The sequence below is a fragment of the Papilio xuthus genome, unplaced genomic scaffold (assembly GCF_000836235.2).
Source record: "Papilio xuthus unplaced genomic scaffold, Pxut_1.1 DF824888.1, whole genome shotgun sequence".
In the NCBI taxonomy this organism is placed as follows: Eukaryota; Metazoa; Arthropoda; class Insecta; order Lepidoptera; family Papilionidae; genus Papilio; species Papilio xuthus.
The window spans coordinates 4,039,204-4,060,039 of NW_013533761.1; the positions used below are offsets into that span (position 1 = coordinate 4,039,204).

The 20,836-nt window shown below is 33.6% G+C and overlaps 1 protein-coding gene across 3 annotated transcripts in view; it reads left to right on the forward strand.

Moving 5' to 3' along the window:
- Traf4 (TNF receptor associated factor 4) overlaps nt 1-20,836 on the forward strand; it is a 67,396-nt gene that overhangs the window by 28,408 nt on the left and 18,152 nt on the right. The window contains exon 1 of one of the 3 annotated variants that reach the window (XM_013325278.1): nt 14,638-14,922. The exons of the other annotated variants lie outside the window; for them this stretch is intronic. Coding sequence (XP_013180732.1) covers nt 14,725-14,922 — 198 coding nt within the window. The 5' untranslated portion in view covers nt 14,638-14,724. Of the gene's footprint in view, nt 1-14,637; nt 14,923-20,836 lie in introns of those variants that run through there. 3 annotated transcript variants of the gene reach the window in all.

Here is a 20,836-nt window from a genome sequence, read left to right on the forward strand (position 1 = left end):
ATAACAATAGTAATCCAGAGTTTTCATAGTAAAAATAATTAAATAAACAAATCTGTCATCCCACGTTCTTTCTCTTCGGTAAATTAGAGATTTGATAGAGTTTTGTAAAAGTTACGGTAGTGGAAATGCACACTAACTTTAGTGGAAATACGGATTTTCATTCATTCTACATTCTAAAGCTTTTTTCATAAAACGAATATGTCCACTTGTGTAATTTACCTATAGTTAGGTTTGTATAATTTTGTACAAATGGATATAAATAAAAGCTAGACATATAGCCCAAGACATTTCTGTAGCTACTTTAAGAAACTGGTTGACAACTAGGGCTGACAACATAGATTAAATTGTCAACTCTTTGTTTTTTGGCAAGAAAAAAGCTCGTCCAATAACCACACTCTCCACTCAGTCTGATAAGAAAACATCATCACATTACGTAGTCTTTAATATGCAGTAGCAAGCCTAAAGAAGTGACAACCCTATCGACAACTAACAGGATTCGACGGACATGTTGCGACATGTTTTTGTAACTGCAGCGACCTTGCGACGACCTAGGCTATCTACCTGACGACACAACACAACACGGACCCCTGAATGTTGCGATAACAAATCTATCAATGCAATTTAAAACCGTACGTATATTACAAGCCTATATTCGTAAATCGAGAATTAAAGTGCATTTGAGAAACTAATTTTAAAGCTTACCTTCTTTACTTATTTGATATAACAAGATTTGTATAAAATAAGGTTAATTATTTCATGCTCTAGATTATAAAGTATCATCTCTTGCGTTTACCTTTAAATATCAACAATTATTGCAATTCCAAACTTTTTGTGCCAATTAAAAACCAGTATATCTTGAACTATCGTTACCTAACCTTTGAGAAACAAGTTTAAATTAAACGGGCTTATTTCCTTTGGCTGATGGGTCTTATTTAAGTGTTCAAGTGAGGCGAATGCACGACCTTGCTGAATCGAAAATAGTGGTAAGTCGATGTAAACCAATAAAGACCGGTACCCGTTCAAATGATCCGAGAACGTTATAAAACGTTCCGAGTACGTTACCGATTCGATACGATGACTGTACGGCCACGGACCTAGTATTATATGGGCGTATCGTGAGAATTGACAAACGTTGTTATCTATTACATCGGTTCATATAACGATGTTTATCGGCAACTATAAAGGGTAACTTTGAGTAAAGATTTGTTTTCCCAGGATTTAATCGTATGAGTTTCGAAGTTATGTTTCGATGTAAATAGAAATAGGAAAGGTAAACAAAGACAAGTACAAAAAGAGATTGTTTTTTTTAGCTTTTATTTTACTTAACAACAATTAACGTAATAATAACATCATTCATATTAATTATTGATTAAGAATAAAAACAAATAACTTTTGCCTAATAGTACACATGTAAATACAAAGAACACAATTAAAAGAATAATGTAGTCACAAAAAAGAGTGATTTAAGCTCCCAGTGCTATTATTTAAAACCAAACAACTAACATTTTACCTTCACACACTGTACCTTATCGAACTATAACCAATTTGCAGTCCTTTAGCGTGAATAACGTTCACAAAACAAAACACAACAGAATCTTTTAACTCCCTGCTGCACCATAATCACGTGAGCGTGAAGTATCAGTTAGTTACGTCACAAACAGCAGTTACGAACAATTAAATTTGACCGAAAAGAAAACAATAATGTATAAACGCAATCCGTTAGAATACCGCCTTTCAAACCGGTCTATTGAAGTACAAAGCAATCGTCAGGTAAAATTAACCTGTCTACAAACAACACTAGCCAGCTCATAAATGTATAAGTTGGGGTTGTTGTTATCGAAGGAATAATTCTTCCTTTTCATCAATGATCTCACCGTTTATTGTGATAAACAAAAAAGTAAAGAAGCCACTTTTAACATTGTTAATGATACGGTTGAATGGTGTTCGAAATATAATGCACCCTGTATTATATTTTGCACTATTTTATTATTTTTTACATGTCAAATTTGGCGCTTTGCCCTCAAGAAGTTTATTCGATATGGTATCACAGACTCTAGTAAGAGCCATAAAATCTTATATCATCTTCTATATTACACATTGTTAACAAATAAATACATTGTTACTTTCACGTTAGTCATATCTTTCACTTTAAAAAGAAAAAAAACTGTAAAAATTTTATCTAATTCGTTACATTATGATAAAATGTCGGCTTCGATCTTGTTAAAAGCTTTCGTCGAACGCAAACAGTTTCATTACGTAGAACCCGCGGGACCCTTCACCCGGCTCTTGGCACCCGGCAGCGTCGACAGAGACCGACAAATATTTCACTATATCGGATTCGCTTGAAGTCGGTCAATTGCGCCGACAAGACCGCCCGATATGACACTAGGGTGACCATCTTTGGTACGGATATTTATTTGTGTCATACATGACTGTATGAAGATACAGGGTAAAGAAGTACATTTCTCAAGAATTCTGTATGAATTATGGATGACTCATACATAAAATTTTATTTTTATAGTCAATTTTTAAGTTAACGGTCAATGTTGGGACGTACGCATATGTACGATTACGTTACACATTAGTTTGGTAAAGGTTAATAACCTTTTAATTAGTTAATTTGTTGTTATTAACTTCAAATACTTTGACTGTATCCTTTTAGGAACAAAAATGTTGGGTACATCTAAAGGTTAAAAAGCGGCAGATCATACAATGAAAACAAAACAATACTCAGAACATTTAAATTACACCTTTTGTGATTATCATTTAAAGTCCTTATTTCTATGAAATCAGGGTAACGCGATCTTAAAGAAATGAATTTAAAATTTAAACCTAATGAAGATTGTAGTTAGGTCAAAAATGGAACGTCAGTAATTTAGGTAACAAGGTGTCAAGCTGCGATGTACAGGTTAAGTGAAACCACCGGGGACGAACTTGACAAATATCCTAAAGTCTCTTATACATTACTTATGTCAATGGAATAAAGCTGATAATCCACTAAACTGGTACAAATTTAATGTTGCTGCGGCACCGTTAGTTGTGAAGAATCAATTGATCGTTGACAACACAAAATATTGACGTTTTAGCACAATTCGTTGATATCCGTGGGCGGTTGTGTGTGGCCTGATTGTCCCAAAATAAAGCTATCTATAACTCATCCTTTTTTTTAAAGTTTAGTGTGAAAGAAAACATCAAAGTATGCGACGAGAGTGCTAAAGATACGACAAAAATGATGTCGTCAAATCAGAGATAATTAAAAAAAACTTAATAACATTTTTATCTTCAAAACCGTATGTTTATTTAGTTTGTCTTATAACATTAACCCATTAAACAACCATGAGTTTACTATCCATCATAAAACCAACAAACAGGCGATAAAACATACAAAATGTCACATTCCTAAAATCATATACCATATCAATACCATAATTCCATACATAAATATAATAACCAGAGGGAACCGTGCTTGAAAAGTATTTACAATATAATGATTTGTTTGTCCGTCTGTGCCGCGGACATTTATAACCACTAATAAAACATATGAACCAAAATGATGTGTCTTTGAAGTTTTGTTTGCACTCTCGCTGTGAGTTGGATACATTCCTGGTCACAGAGCACAGAGCAATGAGTCATACAGAGACACCGCAACTATTTATCGTTCATAAAACGCTCGCGCCTCACAATACGGATCTGAGAGGCATCTCATTTGGAAATTGTTAAACGACATTTATTGTTAAACCGTTTTAGTAAACGTCTAATTTACTATTTGTGGTTTTATTTAGTTGAATTATTTGAAGCTTTAGTTTTCATTTTGAAAAACGATCTCAATTTTAAACCATACTATCCGTTGATACAAAACACGTTGTGACCTGTTCTTACAGGCCTCTGCGTACATCCGCCGTTTGTTTCAACTTAACGTGTATCAATAAAACCAGTATCATTTGGGATGTGAACAGCTGATTGCGACCAGTTTCCGTATTTAACGGACGATCTGACGACCGGTCGCGATTGACCTCATAGAAACATATGGTTACGCCATTCATTCGAGAATCGGAATGGCCGCGCCCCGCTCCCCGACGCCTAAATGGTCGTTATTTCGTTACATTCAAATATTCGATTTGTAATGAGAAAGCTGATTGAAGAACTGGGACAGATTATCGAGATATAGTCGATTAAAACTAAATATTAATACTAGCTGTCGCCTGCGATTCCGTCCCGCGGAATTAGAAAAATAAATTAATTAGTAACCTATGTGTACTTCCCGGCTATATCCAACATCTATGCCACATTTCAGCGAGATACTTACAGCCGTTCTCCAGAATCTTACCTTCAAACAAACATCCATCTTAACATTCGCATTATTCGCATATTGGTAAAAAGTAAGGTTTACAAATTAAAAACAAATCATTTACTTCTTAATATTGTTATGATAGATAAGTTTCATTCATAAGTAGCATGAAAACACTTATTAAATATGTTGGCTACGAAGTTTTCGTTGAAAATTTTACAAGACATTTTGAAGTGTGCGTCGATGTCTTTTGTTGAAGAAATTATTGATCGATGAAGTTATTTATTCAAATGCCAGTTTATTTTTAAATAAGAAACTTATTTCGACTGCTAAATTTCTTTAAGCTCTAAAAGGTAATTTACAGAGTTGCTATGTTCAAATACATAAAAGTCTACCCCAATGATAAATTGATGCGTCATTAGTACAATTCCATAAACAAAACAATACCGTTAATTGTAGATAAGGTAACGACCAGCTCTTTGTAGAATATAAATAAGATCATCAAGTAATGAGGAAGGTAACAAATATTTGCACATATTTCTTAGAACTTATAGTAATTATATGTTTGAAGTAAAGTTTAGTACTACTAACTTTGAATTTGTGAGTTACAGGTTTTATAAAATTAATTAGTGAGCGATTGAAAATTAAATACGAAATAATTATTAAATTTGACGCTATATTAACGTGCGTCCTTTTCGTTAAATTCCTTTATAAGTGACAATGAGCTGTACTTAATCTTTTTCTTGAAGTATCGGAGGCGACTCTATCAAAAGACGGTATTAATAAAAAAACAAATGAACGTTGTTTGACAATAGCAGAGCGGTCTTGTGCTTTGTGCGAGGGAATGCAGGGCGAAGAACTGTATGCTTCGAAATGCGCCTCTTCTCGTTAACCAAATTGCATTCAATCCATTATTTATTATTTAAATACATACTTGACATTAAGCTACTTTATTGGGTTATTTAGTTTCTGGTATACAATTATCGATTCTACTTAGCGAAATTTTACAAAGATGGACAGATTACTGCCGAAAAACGGCGTATGTACGTATAGTAAATTTGTTAATACGATAACTAAGGTAACATAGTTAAGTTTACAGTGAAATGATATTTTATTGCCATTATTAAGATCTCTCCACAATAAAATTATTTTAATTCTTATGAAATCTTGATAAGCAAATTTTTATAGAAAACGTAACTACGAATTGGTACGAATACAATGTGGTTACTACGAGTAACACGGGACAGCGAGTGGCGACTCTCATGCGACACGGCGCGTAACAGACATATGTAATTGACGGAGGTCGTCCATAAACCTCCGGACACTCCGAACTTCTTTTGTTGGACCACCCCGAGTTGTATAAATAGGACCTAATTGGATCGAAGATTAGGATCCGAGATAAACATTTTTGTATTTAATGCATCGAGTGAGATGTACGCTGACATACGTATTTTTTTAAATTTCTTATAGGTTAATCACTATAGTGGTGTGTCACCATTTATATTTTGAGATGTTTATTCAATTTAGGAAAAAAAGAAAATAGTTTTGGTACTCGAAATATAATTAATATTCGATCTTAATAATTTATGATGGCATACGATTAATTTTCTTTATATTTATTTAAAATCTTCCTCAAATTCTTGTACCTTTTACATTAAATGAAAGAAGATACGACTGAATGAACATTAATAGAAAATTTAAGCTAGTTTCTTTACATAATAAAAAACTTAATTGTGTTCAAGAAAATATCAAGTTTCATTTTAATTCCTTTCTTTATCTGAAAGTCATACAAAATACTTTATTTCCATGCAGTGTATTTTGTTAGACCGGACACTGCGCCGGTTCGCGCGTAAGTGGCAATGTTAAGTACCCATTACAGAACTCTTCTACTCCGAGCCCTTCCTAATTATCCTATAATTAGAGGTATGAATTGCGTAATGATGCATAATTGATCCTAGTAAACACAACATGTTCCTGTTTATGTAACATGAAGCGTCTCTGAGTACGAAAGTAAACTAGATATCGTCGCGTCTCCGTCCGCGCTGGATTAAAAAAAAAATAGTAGCTTATGTCTTCTTCAAGATTGTGTTCTACACCTACGATAAATTTCAGCGCCATCTATGAAAAGTTTCTGGAGATACCTTCTAACAAACATCTATCAAGACATTCGCATTTATAATATTAGTAAGATGATCTTTTCTTACTCAAAAGCTCATAAGAATAAGAAAAAAAAACATTATAGGTGTCATTTCTGTGCCAACTTGTACTTTATGATACGCTGCCCTTAATATAAAGATTTTATATCAAAATGAAACAATAAAATCGAATTTCGTTGTATATGTTTTGTGCCACTTTCCCACAATACAAGAGGCCAATGCACTAATGTAACGCTACGTAACAGTTACATTGCGATTGACTAAAGATTTAATTGCAACGTATAACGATAACAATATGCGATGGGCAACGCAAGTTCGTAACACTGGGAATTATTTTTTCTATATTTTCTACTATAGTCTTACGATCTGTTATAAAATATTTTTAGTTTATGTTACCGTAGGTTCCTGAGACTAATATATATATTGTTATCTCTGTTTTTGTCAAAGATAATGACAGGGATGACGATATGTTTTATACAAAGATATTGGAGTCAGAAACTTACGGTTAAAAGCTATTGCTATAAAGCACTAAGATATGGTTATTGTTCAAAAAATCTTCTTATAATATAAGCTAACAAAAGATCTATCACCCAACTAATAAATTATGTTAACATATTTATCTTAAATTAATTAAATTTCTAGCAAAATTTATTTTATGTAAGCAGTTAAAAATACTACAAATCAGCTTGCATTTTATTGTTCTAATGTGGGTGTTTTTTTGTAGAATAATAAACTTTTATTACGAATATTTGAATAAAGTAACAGCCGATCTGACTTTGATGTGAGGTATGACACGAGCGTTGTAGTTAAGGTCTTTAATTCCCTATCCATTTTAGTAAATCATTTGACGACTACAATGCAATTGGGTAGGTTATAGCTCTTAGGGTAACAATTTGCTGTAGGAAATTGAATCTTATGTGGGGAATTTAATTTAATTCTTTGACATAGCATCTGGCGAGCTTCTCTGCATCGCATTGTTGAGTGAACAGCTGACGGAGTGCTATTGTTATGCTTTTAATGAAAAAGGTGAACATTCTTCAAGCGATTAGGTAAATTGATACAGGATTATTGGAGTGAATAAGCTATTATTTAAAGAATAATATTTAACGATGCTTAGGTAAAGATAAATATAATATTAATTGGAATTATTATAATTAACATATCTAACTAATATTTACAGAAATTAAAGTTAATTTATATGATGTTGGCCTAGTTTTTTCCATTCTGTCAGACCCGACTTCAATCGCGGCGGTACGATTATGCCAGCTCGTTTATTAAAAGGAAGGGCACTATGGGATTGACATGTCCGATATGGACAAAAATCCCAAAAAAAAAAGATTAAAAAAAAATATCTAACTAATCTTACTTCTTACTAATATTATAAATGCGTAAGTTTAGTTAGATGGATAGCTCGAGTGATCAGGCAATCATAACTCTTTGTAATACCAAATCCATTTAACCGTATGATAAAAAATCCAATGAACAAAAAATTAAAATGTCCTGTCATTGATTGTCATCGCACGAGAATATGACGTCAGTGCTTGTCTATGGTTGCAGCGAAGGGAACAGAGATTACGTAGCCTTGTCGAAAGAATTACTCGACTAATGTCTTAAGCATTGTCAGCGCATGTAATATAGCAGTTAACGTGTGGTTATTGTTGCTACTGCTTGATAAACATCGACTACACTTTCTTTACATTTATAATTTAACTAGCTGTCGCTCGCGATTCCATCCATGTAGTTTTACAAAAAACTTTATTAGTAGCCTTTGTGTTCTTCCAGATTTTGTTCTCATATATGCCAAATGTCCATCCAAACATTCTCATTTATAATATTAGTAAAATAGGAAACAATATTTCGATATTAACGACCTTTATATCGTCCGTAATATCGTCAAAGTAATCCATAAACCATAATAATGAATCAAATTCGAATAAAAAATATATAATTTAAAAACAAGATAACAAATTCATGTACAGCACAAATGGCGTTTAAGTCATTAGCAACACAATAACTCAAAAGACCCTCATTTATATTGTCGAGTAATGCCAGTGAAAGCCTTCATATTTCACAACGGAATTTACATGCATATGTGAAAGTTAATGTCCAGTAGCTCGAAGCAGTCGAACTAACAACATAACGCACGCATTTACCTTATCACAAATTAAGCTTAAAAACTTACGAACTGTCAAACGTAAGTGACAGTTGTAATAAATGTGTCATTGGTCTATTTCTTTTTTCTCAACTGCCAGTGCCGTCAATGTCGCGTCACCAGCGCCATGATTTAAAGTTCTATGCCCTTCCTTTGTTTTCGAATTTTGAAATTAAGCGTGTGTGTAGGGTGGCCATTAACATTGTAGGATTTGATATGATTAATTAAAAAGATTGAGGATAAAATGTAGAATTTCGATACGTATTTAAATATTTATCAATGAATGAAATAAGTTTTGCGCATTTATTTCCTTTTGACATAGGTTTAACTGACTAGGTTTCAAGCATTTGAGGCAGCTTTTTACACTATTAATTAAAAAAATACTCCATCAATATATAGGTGTAATTCTCATAGAATTTTTGTATAACTTCTTCAATTTCTTTAATCTTCGCAAGTTTAATATTAGGACCTAGTAGGTCGTTTACTATTTATAATAGGTCCATCATACTTATGCTTCATTAATGTACAAACCGTCATAGTCTGTCTAAACATGTAACATGTGGTAAACACAAGACGTGTACGCGACCGTTTCGCCGTTTCAAAATAGACAATGTTTACTACACGGCGGTGGCAGAGGCAGAATGCAAGGGTGGCATTACAAATCGTCATAACGGCCAATACCGCGCCGTGGGACTGACAGCTAATTTATTAATTGCCGCAGTGTTGTCTTGAACGCCTCAGGATAAGGAATTTTTGGTTATTAGTAATGCACCAATAATAAATCTGTCCAAACTCCTTCGTCTAAATCGGTTGCTACCAACTCTTAACACGGCACTTCACGCGGTTTGGGATAACAAAATATGTTTGTTTTTTTTACAAAATCAATCTATCTAGCCTATGGGGTGGCTTATTTTCTTTGAAATAGCATGTTTTGCTACTTGATTATTAACAAAAAAATAAACAACAGTTAACAAAACCAAACCAGTTAAATTCAAATTAAGAATGAAAACAAAAAAATGTTCATTTATCAACGGTTTTAAAATATAAAATTAAATCAGTCACGTATTGGCAGATGAGGCGTGACCGCATACGCCTGCCGGTGAGACAATTAAAAAAAATAAAAACAAAATGGCGCCAACGGGGTCAGCCGAGTCGGTCGATTGTTAATGAACGATTCTCCGTACATTCGTGGTGCGTGCACACGACTTCAACTATTGTGTAATTGCGTTCCAACGATGAGATGCTCTTTATTTATAAATGCGATTATATAATAAATAATAATTGATTATTTATGAATTGCATGACTGTGGACATGGCTCGTGCCCAATAAATATTATTTATACGAGAGTATCAACATCCGTTGATTTAATAGTTCATTGCATACTAATTTACTTCTGGTTCAAAGAGACAACAATACAACAAACAATACAAGAAAAATTATATAAATAACTTTAGAAAAAACAAAGCAAAAACAACTCAAATAAGTACAGATACATGCACGGATTTTTTGAAAATGAAAAATCCATGCATGTACAACTAGAGAAAACTTAAGAAAACTTAATTTGCTTCGTTACGATTGCTTCATAAAATATTTATTAAAGCCAGCTAGAATTATGACTTTATCATTGGTCACATTGAACTATAAGGTTGATACTTCAACTCTAATTTGATTAGCAAAGCTAAGTGAAACATTAGTATCTGAACTGGCAAATTTCAAATCAAATTTCGTACAAAAAATCATGGCATAAAAGTTGTTAAACTTGTTTGATAGAAACAGTCTGATTTGACCACACCTATCTAGTGTCAGGGATTAGTCATCGGAGTACACGTTGGTGATAAATGAGGTCCGTATTTTATTACATTACCAATGGAACCAAAAGGACATTCACCTGTAAAATACATAAAATATTAGAATTTAAAAAAATAGCTTTTTTACATGATATGTGCTTGATATATCATAGACAATAACACAATAAGCTCTTATACCAACCTACTATAGACTATAGAAGAGGTTGATAACAATCTATTCATTCTTCTTTCAAATATAGCCACGTCACAATCCTGGAAATCTTACAATTGCTTCGTTCCTTTTACAGCATTATAAATGAAGGTTTAAGATGTTAGATTCATTCGTGTTTGAATTAACAGTTGAAACGCGTGGAAGCTTTGAACCAGAGTATCTTTAATGCTTTAATAATAAAAGAAATTAGTAGACTAGATACAGTTTTGTTGTAGACAGGCAGGAAATCTTTAGTTACCGTGCCTAAAAAGTGTTGTACGATATCGAACTGTCAAATGTGACGTGAACATGACATCTGATCATATCATCGCGATTTTAAAACAAGTAAGTGCAGTAGACAGAGAAAGATAATTCTTTGATATTTTGAGTTCTCATAGGTGGCAATTAACCCTTTTTCAATGAAAAAAAAGTAAAGTCCAAAAACAGAAGAAGGCAAGCGACTGCAATAATTCCTCGAATGTTTTTTCAAATGTCTTAAAAGGTCCTTTGTCGGGGATATGGGTAGCATGTGGTGAATCGGGTCACTTTGGCGAGTCTATTTTTATATATTTTTTGTAGTCTCGCCCACTTCCAACGTGACACATATGGTGTTCCATGGTTCCTGTTTTGTTCTGCTAATGGTATTAATTTGGCAACAGATGCAGAAAGTCGAAATCTTTTGCCACGCGTTATTACTTATTTGAATAACACTGTAATAGGATCATCCGATGGATTTTGTTCTCTCTAACTCTATTAGAATTCAGATAAATAATGTTAGTAAAATTAGTATTGTTTATTTATATTTAGTAATGTTATTACGATGCTTTATTTTCTGAGTATAATAATTAATAATATCCCCAATATGAACAGCAACATCTCGAGACGGGAACTGCTTGAGTTATCAAAATAAATGAATTCACTTTTTAAACTTGTGACGCAATAACAGTTCCGTATTCTTTCCCACAGTATACTGTCTGCATGACAGTTGTCTGATATTTATCGGCTGTCACATAAATAAAGCGAATTGCCGGAGAAACAACAGGCTAAGGGCTGTCCCACACGTGCGGGCCGGATCTCCCCTAATTGCTGTTTTTTGTATTCTCTATTTAGTTAACGAGTAATTGTATTTATTAGATAAATTATTTGGTTTTATTGTGTTTGCGGTTCGTTAGGGAAACAGGAAATGATGTTTAATTGTTTTTATTTTTAATCAGTTATGTCTATTCTATATGCGACAAATTATTAACGACCCAGGATCCAGTTTGTTTCCTATTGTTAGACTTAGTCGATCACTTTTTGGTGTCCTTAGTGTCATAGTTTAAATAAATGATAAATAAAAAAAGCAATTACCAACAATAAATAATTGTTTCATGGCTGCTTCATTACCATGGCAACCGTAACCGAAATTGTATTAGGTTATGTAAACAACAGGAATATTAAGCTATTATAATTTTAAGTGATACAGCAATATATGTTATAAAATATTGTTTGAAATCCTCGTTTGCCTCATTAAATAATCACATAAATAAATTACGATCAGGTAATTCAACGAATTGTCACGTAATGTAAGCAAACAATAAAAAAGGGAACTGTAAAACTTTCCCTAATGAGTATTACACGAAAGAGACGGGTAGCGTTTTACGGCGATGAATTTACGAGTTTACTGAAATAGTACGATTTGAGTCCGGGTCGCGTCGTGTTGGTACTGACGGACGACTAATTTCGTACCAGTGTACTGCACGAATTTGAATAATAGGACCCTTCGCATGAATAGAGAATAGAGTGACCATGTGATAAAGATACACGGGATATGTTTATTATTCTTTTTAAGGGAACCAAATTCAGCCAATCAAATAATTTGATTAATGAATAGACTATAAATCAAGTAAATGTGTTGCTTTAAATTTAGATATTGGCCACAAAAATAACATGTCTGTGATCTGCTCAGGGAACAAAAAAAACTTCTATTTTAGTATTTTTAAACTCGTGGTCAACTTACTTTATCTATTAATTTTGACGAGTTGTAATACTAAAAAGCATTTTAAAATAAATGTGTTTCAATTCTAGTCCTGTAATTTTATGGTCACCCTATCGTCAAGATGGCGTGGATTCATCAAATTGACATTTACACGCTTTAAGCTTTTACTTCGCTCTCAGATTATTTTGTTAAAACCTCAAAAACAAAATTAGTTGTTAACTTAACGAAACAAAAATAGCTTTGTTAGAACAAACTATAAAAATAAAACTAACTCATGTCTACGATGTTATAAGGAATAAAAAACTAAGCTCAGTCATTATTCAATATATTAACTGTGAGAAAAAATAAAAATCCTTATATGTTTTATTTAACTCTAAACCCTAATCAAGTCGTCTAAATTGATCGATTCCATGACGTCTATAGGCCTTTTGAAATAGTGCACCTACTACTCGAGAATAAAATTTCCCCTTTGGAGCTTGGGGTGAGATTTTAGAAGGGCACCCTGTTTGAAGAACAAAGGAGTTTCGCGATAGGGCTTGATGAGTTCAACCTTACCGAAACAGTTAAAATGGTGTGTTTGTAATGTAATGTTTAAATACTAGATTATTTTTTTAAACCTAATTTTAACGACCTGTTTTATCATGAAATATCCATTGTCTTCTTGTGATAGTAATATAGTTACTCCAGTTTTGAGATGGTAAAACGTAAAATGCGTTTATCGAAAACCACTTATCGCTAACTAAACTCGATGGCTCCCTGGCTTGCGTTGATTTACTTTATGAGCTTTATAACGATCGGTTTCTTTATTGTCTGAGATTTGCTCTTATACATCTCGTCAATATTTCTATAGAAGCATGCATTTAGTGGAATCGCGTGTCTCCGCGGGCGGCGACGGCAGCTGCGCGCGCACGTGGCGGTCGGAAGTCGCACGCAACGCGCAAACCCATTGTTCAGACCTCTTAAAGCCCACCAGAGGGTCCCCCTGAACTGTATACAGTATACTGGTGTAACAAATTAAAGAGCATTTCATTCTTTCATTCATCCTAACATCGAAGCTTGTGCTAATAACTGGTTTGGGACAAAAGTCCTTTAAACATCAGGATATTAGCACTTCAAGCTTTAAAAAACAACTGTAGTTGTTTTAAATATTCTCATGCGGGGAAAACAGTTATAAATCTTATAAGGGATGTCGTAGATGTAATTCTTTACGTCCCAGGAGTCGACTTTTCCCAGGATAAGCAAAACGTCACAAAGGGCGCGACCCTAAGTAAGTATCGTGTCGTGACGAACTTTAATTTTGCCGCAACGTCGCTAATAGAGTACACACGAGCACTTAAAGCAATGAACTTAACAATACTTAGTGTAACCACAGAAAAACTTTTATAACAAGCTATGTGCTTATTCTCTGTGTAGCGATTCGACTACGCACAAATAACTTCAAATGACAAGTAAATAACTCTTTAAAAATATTTGTTTTGTAATGAGTAAGACGCTTGACAATCGATAATTGATGTACATATTTATCTTATTTGCAATAACCCTATTCCTTATTGTAAAGAAGGTGTCAGCGCTTTTCATCATTGCGTAACCCTAACTCATTATTCAGAAAACAATAATAAGATTAATCATCCTATCCTACAACTTATTTTCAGCGTGAAGAATAAATTCCACTTTTTTTTATAAAATAATAACTAAGAATATAAAAAAATACGAGTCGGGAAAATTCACAAAAAAATTAAGATCGCAACTATTTTGTTTATTAGGTACTATCTTTCTCTTAAAAAAAGCCCAGATCTCCGAACAAAGGGTCGTCACGAAGCTTTTTAATTTTAGCGTATAGGAAAATAAGCAATAAAGTATATGAGAGTGCAGGCAATTTTTTTTCAAATTCGCCTGAATCATCGCGTCAATCGAGGTGGTCGCCCCATCGATAAACAAAAGGTCGGACCCTGCGGGTCCCAGCACCCGGCCGCACACATACGCGCCACGCAAACACATACGCAAAGCAACAACAAGTCGCAACTTGCACGGAGTGCGTCGAGTTTTGTTTGTCCGCCAACCGCATTCGTCCACCAACCGTCGTGGTGAGCGGTTGTGTCGCTCGTGTCGATCGTGTTTAGTGAACGTGTTTTGTGCCTATGAACAGTCAAAATGGTGCGTAGCCTGTCGCAGTGGACGAAGACGTTGAGCTTCCCGGCGAGGCTGTCGCCCAACCGGACGTCGAAGGAGAGCGTGGTGAACGTGCAGCCCGCCTCCCCCGGCGTCTCCCCCACACCCAGCGCCTCCTCGCTCCCGCAAGGATCCGATAAAACCATTTCGCCGATCCCCATCACCGAGATCAGCCAAATCGTAAGTTCCGCTTTGCAATAGGGGTGTGCAATACTCTGTACAAAGGGGAACTCTGTAGAGGCCATTGACATTTAGTTTTGGAATTTGAAAGGGTCTTTATTTGAGAGACTATTCTTATTAGCAAGCATGCATATAAATTGAGCATTTTTACACTTGTTGGTTTTACTGTTGCTATTTGAAGATTATTTCTATGTTTATTGGGGTGATTTTATTACGAAGGTTTCTAAAATGGTCGACATTCTTAACATTTTTGCACAAGTTTAAGCCCGGACCTCTGGCAAAATTATGTAACACGTTCCTTATTTTGTGCAATCACCTACATTTCTACCGGGTTCTTGCATTCCCTGTTCATTCTGTCTGCATTGTGTTTACAAATATAAACCACGGCACGGTCCCTTTACCCTTTACGGTGGCACAGTTATATTGTAACTGCTTTCCCATAAGTAACACCCAAATACGTGTCCAAAATGCAAACCGGCTCCGACCACCATATTAGCGAGAAGTTCTGCTGAAAGGAAATGAAATAAACGTGTCTCATACCAACGATCGGGGTTCCTACCGTGATGTCTACCAGTTCGTTGTTCATCGACGCTTTTATTTGTGATCGGAGCCAAACAAAACGGTATCGGCGTTCATTGGAGTGTTAACAAGGCGATGCAGTGTATAGCGATCAATGACAGGGGTGTACGTAGCCGGTGCGGTCGCGACTCGTACCGTTATGTCCCTCTTGCAGTCACCTTGGCAAGGCCGCGTCGAGATGCCAGTTTTTGCAAAGCTAGGTAGCACATGACTTTCACCTTTTGAGATGCCTTTCTAAACATCCGTACTTATAGTTAAACTTATTTAGGCTTTCGAATGTTAGTGTTAAAAGTAAACACTAGTGAATAAATCGGAAAGTTTCATTATTCTTTGTAAGTCGTTTATTAAACTTTAGTATTGTCATTAATGGTCGTGTGAACTAACACGTTATTTTGTTTATGATACTATCTTTTAATAGACGTGATTAACTGACAATACAAAATTGCAGTTATAGCTTTCACAATGTTCGACAATAACACTTATTAAAAACTTTTCTGTGTTAACAACTTTCAACAGTGTTGAGAATGTTGTCATTATTATGATTATTACCAAAATAATAGTAAGCCTTTATTTGCGATCGTTAAAATTATATTATTGTCGAAAATGAAGTGATGTATGAAAGGCATTATACCAAAAAAAATTGCAGGCATTATTTTTTGTGACGATAAAAAAATGTGATGAAATTCCCGACACAATGACATGATTTCATCATTATTATCTTTTCGTCAGTCTATTGTTGAATCCATAAATCACAAAGGCATTGAATTTATATTATTAAAATCGTATATCCCTTAAAAAAAACAACTTTCGTTAATCTGCATCTTTAGATATTCCGTGCGATATTTTATGCCTACCAGAAAGACTTTTAAATAATTTTACGTCAATTTATTCATATTTTTCTATAGATATCTAGTCAGTCCTTGTAATTATATTTATGTATACAATTAATATTTCATTTGCAATGTAATATGAGTAGAAATGTCCGGTTAATATAGTGGTTAAACAGGTATTAAACGCAGGTATTTCCTGACCACATGCTTCAGCGAAATTCTATATTTAGGTTCGGTATGTAAGATATTCCATTTGAATTTTTGTCTCGTTAAAACATTGTTCTTAAAGAACTTCGCAACATCTAATAAACAGCATTTCGTATGGTTCTTACTTTTAACAGCCTTGTATGTCAAAGTGCAAGATTCTCAGCGGGCTATAAATTAAGTTACTCGTAATAAAAAGTAAATCGTAAAAAGAAAGCCATTACCATTGGCCATTTTCGATTTATGGTCTACGTCGGTATTCCTTGACATATTTTTAAAAAAGTTATTTGACATTGTGTACGTCATTTATTGGCGGTAAATTATACTAAGCGTATAACTTTGTTCGATGCATCGGAATGCAGATTTGATGGCTGTTACAATGTTGGTTTTGGTTGGCGTTTCATCGGAGCGTGTGATACTGTGACGACATGTTTGCTTGCGCGGGCGCATTCCGGGGACGTCTGGCATTAAATAAACAGAAGTGAACTTAAAAATGATATTTCGAAACAGACGCTACCATATGCATCGTAACTCACGCATGCGCTAATGGATGTCACAGCCTTGTTACTTTCTTTGTTTTGTTAACCATTTTAAATAACTATCTTAAATGCTTTCTCATTCTTCAACATTATACTCATTACGATTTAGTCCGTGACTATTTAATTAACTATTTGAAGTGACTCTATTTTAAGTAACACATTCATAATATCTTGCCTTGACACATTAGACGTGTCTTAAGATTTACGATTAGCCTAACCAATCCAATCTTTGCTAAAGGATGTCCATGATAATTCTACGGAAACACTGCCTTTTGCAATTTATTAATACCTCATACACCAAAGACTTAAGTCTATATTAGACAAAGTATATTATAAAAAATATAGTGGTTGTTTTTATTAAGTATTAAACAGTGTCTGTGGCGGAACGAACATCTGCGTGTTGAATTCCTCGACGCCATGTGCATGTGGGAAGCGGACAGCATGACCGACGAACGAAAAAGTCGAGTGCTTTTGAATATAGAATACATTACGCTAATTTATATTGATTTTAATTTTCTTCCTAGTACTTGATAATATGCCTTTACCTAAGCTCTAAAGGGATGTTAGTTTTTTTTATTGTATTTTATACCGACAAGGATTTTATCAGACGCTCAAATTAGTTATGAATCAATATCTATGAATAATGAGGAACGATGTTACTTATGAATGCAATCGTTTCTTGTATTATACGTATTAGTTACATGAGTTGATAAAAACCATTTGTTAAGGTAAAGGGAGTTTTTTAACGTCAGCTGTTTTGAAAGTATGTTACGAAATTTATTAGGGTGACACTTTTAATGTTACACCAGTAAAAATTATCATTTCTTAATATTTATCTTACTAATATTATAAATGCGAATGTTTAGATGGATAGATGTTTGTTTGAAGGTATCTCCAGAACGGCTCAACGGATTTTGATGATATAAGACATAAATGTAGAACATAGTCCGTAACAACACATAAGCTATTTATTACGCGTTTTACTACTTTGTTTCAGTATTATAAAATACATCACATTTTGTGTGAATCCTTGAAATCTTCAACAACGAAATCGGCAACTTTTTATTTATTTAATAACAATATGAACGTGTCTAAAGTCCCAGTTATTTGAAGGTCATTGCCTAGATAAGCGAACCGTATCTTGCAAAATAAGCAAATATGTATATAAATATAAGATTACACATATATACTAAGGCTATATTGTTTACGTAAGTTTTTTAAATGCTAATAATACTCCACGGACACAAATTATGTATCCAAAATCAAGTTAACTTACTAATGGAAATATATCTAAATTGTTAGGGTTGTTACGTTCCACTTTGTGTTTTAGAAAACTAAGGTTTATAAATTAAAAACATACAAACAACATATAGCATGTTCCACGGTCTCATTGTCAAAACAAATACACCATTATATATATTTTTATATTCAACTTTCATTAATTTTACACAGGTTTAATAATTATGGTAAAAATAATGATATATCTCTGCTCCACTTCGCAATTAGTGCTGTGTTAATTGCTATAAGTATCAAGATTCATCAGCCACCAACAAGCGCGGTAGTTGTATCAAGTATCAAGCATCATTGGTCTTCAGTAGAACGGATATGATATGCGATACTCGTAAATAACCTTGTCATTGAAAGATATCAGGTAATCTTGTCGACGGATGCGCGCAAAAAAGGTTTCTAACCATGGGTTTCTTAGTCTAAAATCCTTTTAAAACATATTGTTATCTCTGTTTTGTTAAAGATAAAAGACAGGGATAACAATATTAGTAGTAGTTTTATACCGAGATTTTCGTGTCAGAAACCCACGGTAAGTGATAGAGATATTTACCGATTTGATATGAATACTTGGAACGTTATCTATAATGTTTATAAAAATCAATAAACTAGTTATTTGTTCGATTTGTAAACTAAATGGTAGACTGTCCTTCTCAATTATATTATACTAGTTGTCAGCCGCTACTCCTTCCGCGCGGAATTAAAAAAAAACTATTGGTCGCAGCGTAATATTATATAGCCTAAAGCTTTCTTCTATAAATGAGCTATCCAACAAAAAAAGAATTTTTGAAATCGGACCATTAGTTCCTGAGATTAGCGCGTTTAAACAAACTCTTCCGCTTTATAATATTAGTATAAATGGTGTCCGTTTTTTGACGAATTTTGTGTTTATCAGATTCGTACTGATAAAAAGCAATTATGATACTAAATAAACATATAGAAAAGGAAAAAAATAAAGCCGTAATTCTAGATTTATTCTAATAAACAGAAAACCGCAAATACTTCTGTAATAGCAAAAACGTAAAACGCTTGTTAACTACAGAGAATTTATAAATGAGAAAAGAAAGTTTCTTGAAGGCGGAGGGAATTAATTAACTATAATTAAAACTACATGCTCTAATAACACAAAAATGATAATTCACAATAACAGTATGGTTACTCTACCAAAACAATACGTAGGTAGGTCATTCTTGCACTCTTAAAATAAAGGCAGGTGTTTTTAAAGAAATTCCAAAATGGCACCTGCATGAACAGATGCTCAGTCGTAAGATTTTCTAAAGGCTCGTGTTGTAAAGTGAAACAGCTGACGATCTTTGGGTCTCGATAAAAACCGAAGCAAAATTGACACTTGAATGTTCCGATTTACGTTAGCTGATTTTCGAGACAGATGGCGCTTTTCAATTTGAAACACTTTTGTTCGGAATTTGGTAGAAAAAACACCGAACGTTTAACAAAGATTTTGTTCACATGGTTACTTAATACTTTGTTATTGTTGTCAAATCAAACAGCTGAAAATGCCATATAACAAAAAGGTATATAAAGGGGCAAGATTTCTTTAAAACTAATCGATTTTATTTATTACAAAAATATCAACGGAAGTATAATTTACGTCTAATATTTCTTTCATATACGATCCAAATCAAAAACTTCGTAACAAAACTTTAACGAACCTTAAATGATTTTAGCATCTCATCAAAGGTCAATTAGTAGACAATTATCTGTATTACCGTTCTCATGAGAAAATATCTTGTTAATATACTCCATCACGATTCTTAAACAAACAACACAAAAGAAATTCAAAGATCTATTATGTTATTGAAAGCCCTTTGTATATTCCAGTGGTAATCATTATTATTGTGCTAGAGAAGATATTCATCTGATTACGTATTTAACTGGGAGCTTATATATTTAGTTTACCCTTTTCTTTTGTTACAACGGAGTCTAATATTTTACTACTCCAGTTAGAATCGTTAAATGGTCACTACAGCGTCTGTTATTGTCCATTTAATATAAAAAATTAACACTCGCCGCTGCAATAATAACTTATTAACTGTTCACTAAGAGACCAAAATCTCTGTATAAATATCCCTGTCATTATCTTTGACAATATGGAAATAACAATATTTTAAACGGGCATTTTGGTCTTAAAGATATTATTCACGTCTCTGAGTGTGGTTGATAGAGGATCAAATCAAATATGTTATTAATTCACTGAAGTATTCAGAAGGATGGATACAAATGATATGCTGTCAGAATGCTTTATAGCTCCGTAATTACGGTTCACAAATAAAGGGTTTTATGGATCAGCTTTTTGATATTGCCAACGTTTAATTTGATTATAGTAAAAAGAAGTCTCTTTCAAAATCTGTAATCATAGCGTTGCAATGTTTAAATTTAAACCATTTTGAACAGATAAAAAAAATCATTTTTTTCACCTGTGTTGTATTTTTAAAGCTTTATTCAGTGTAGTCAAGTATG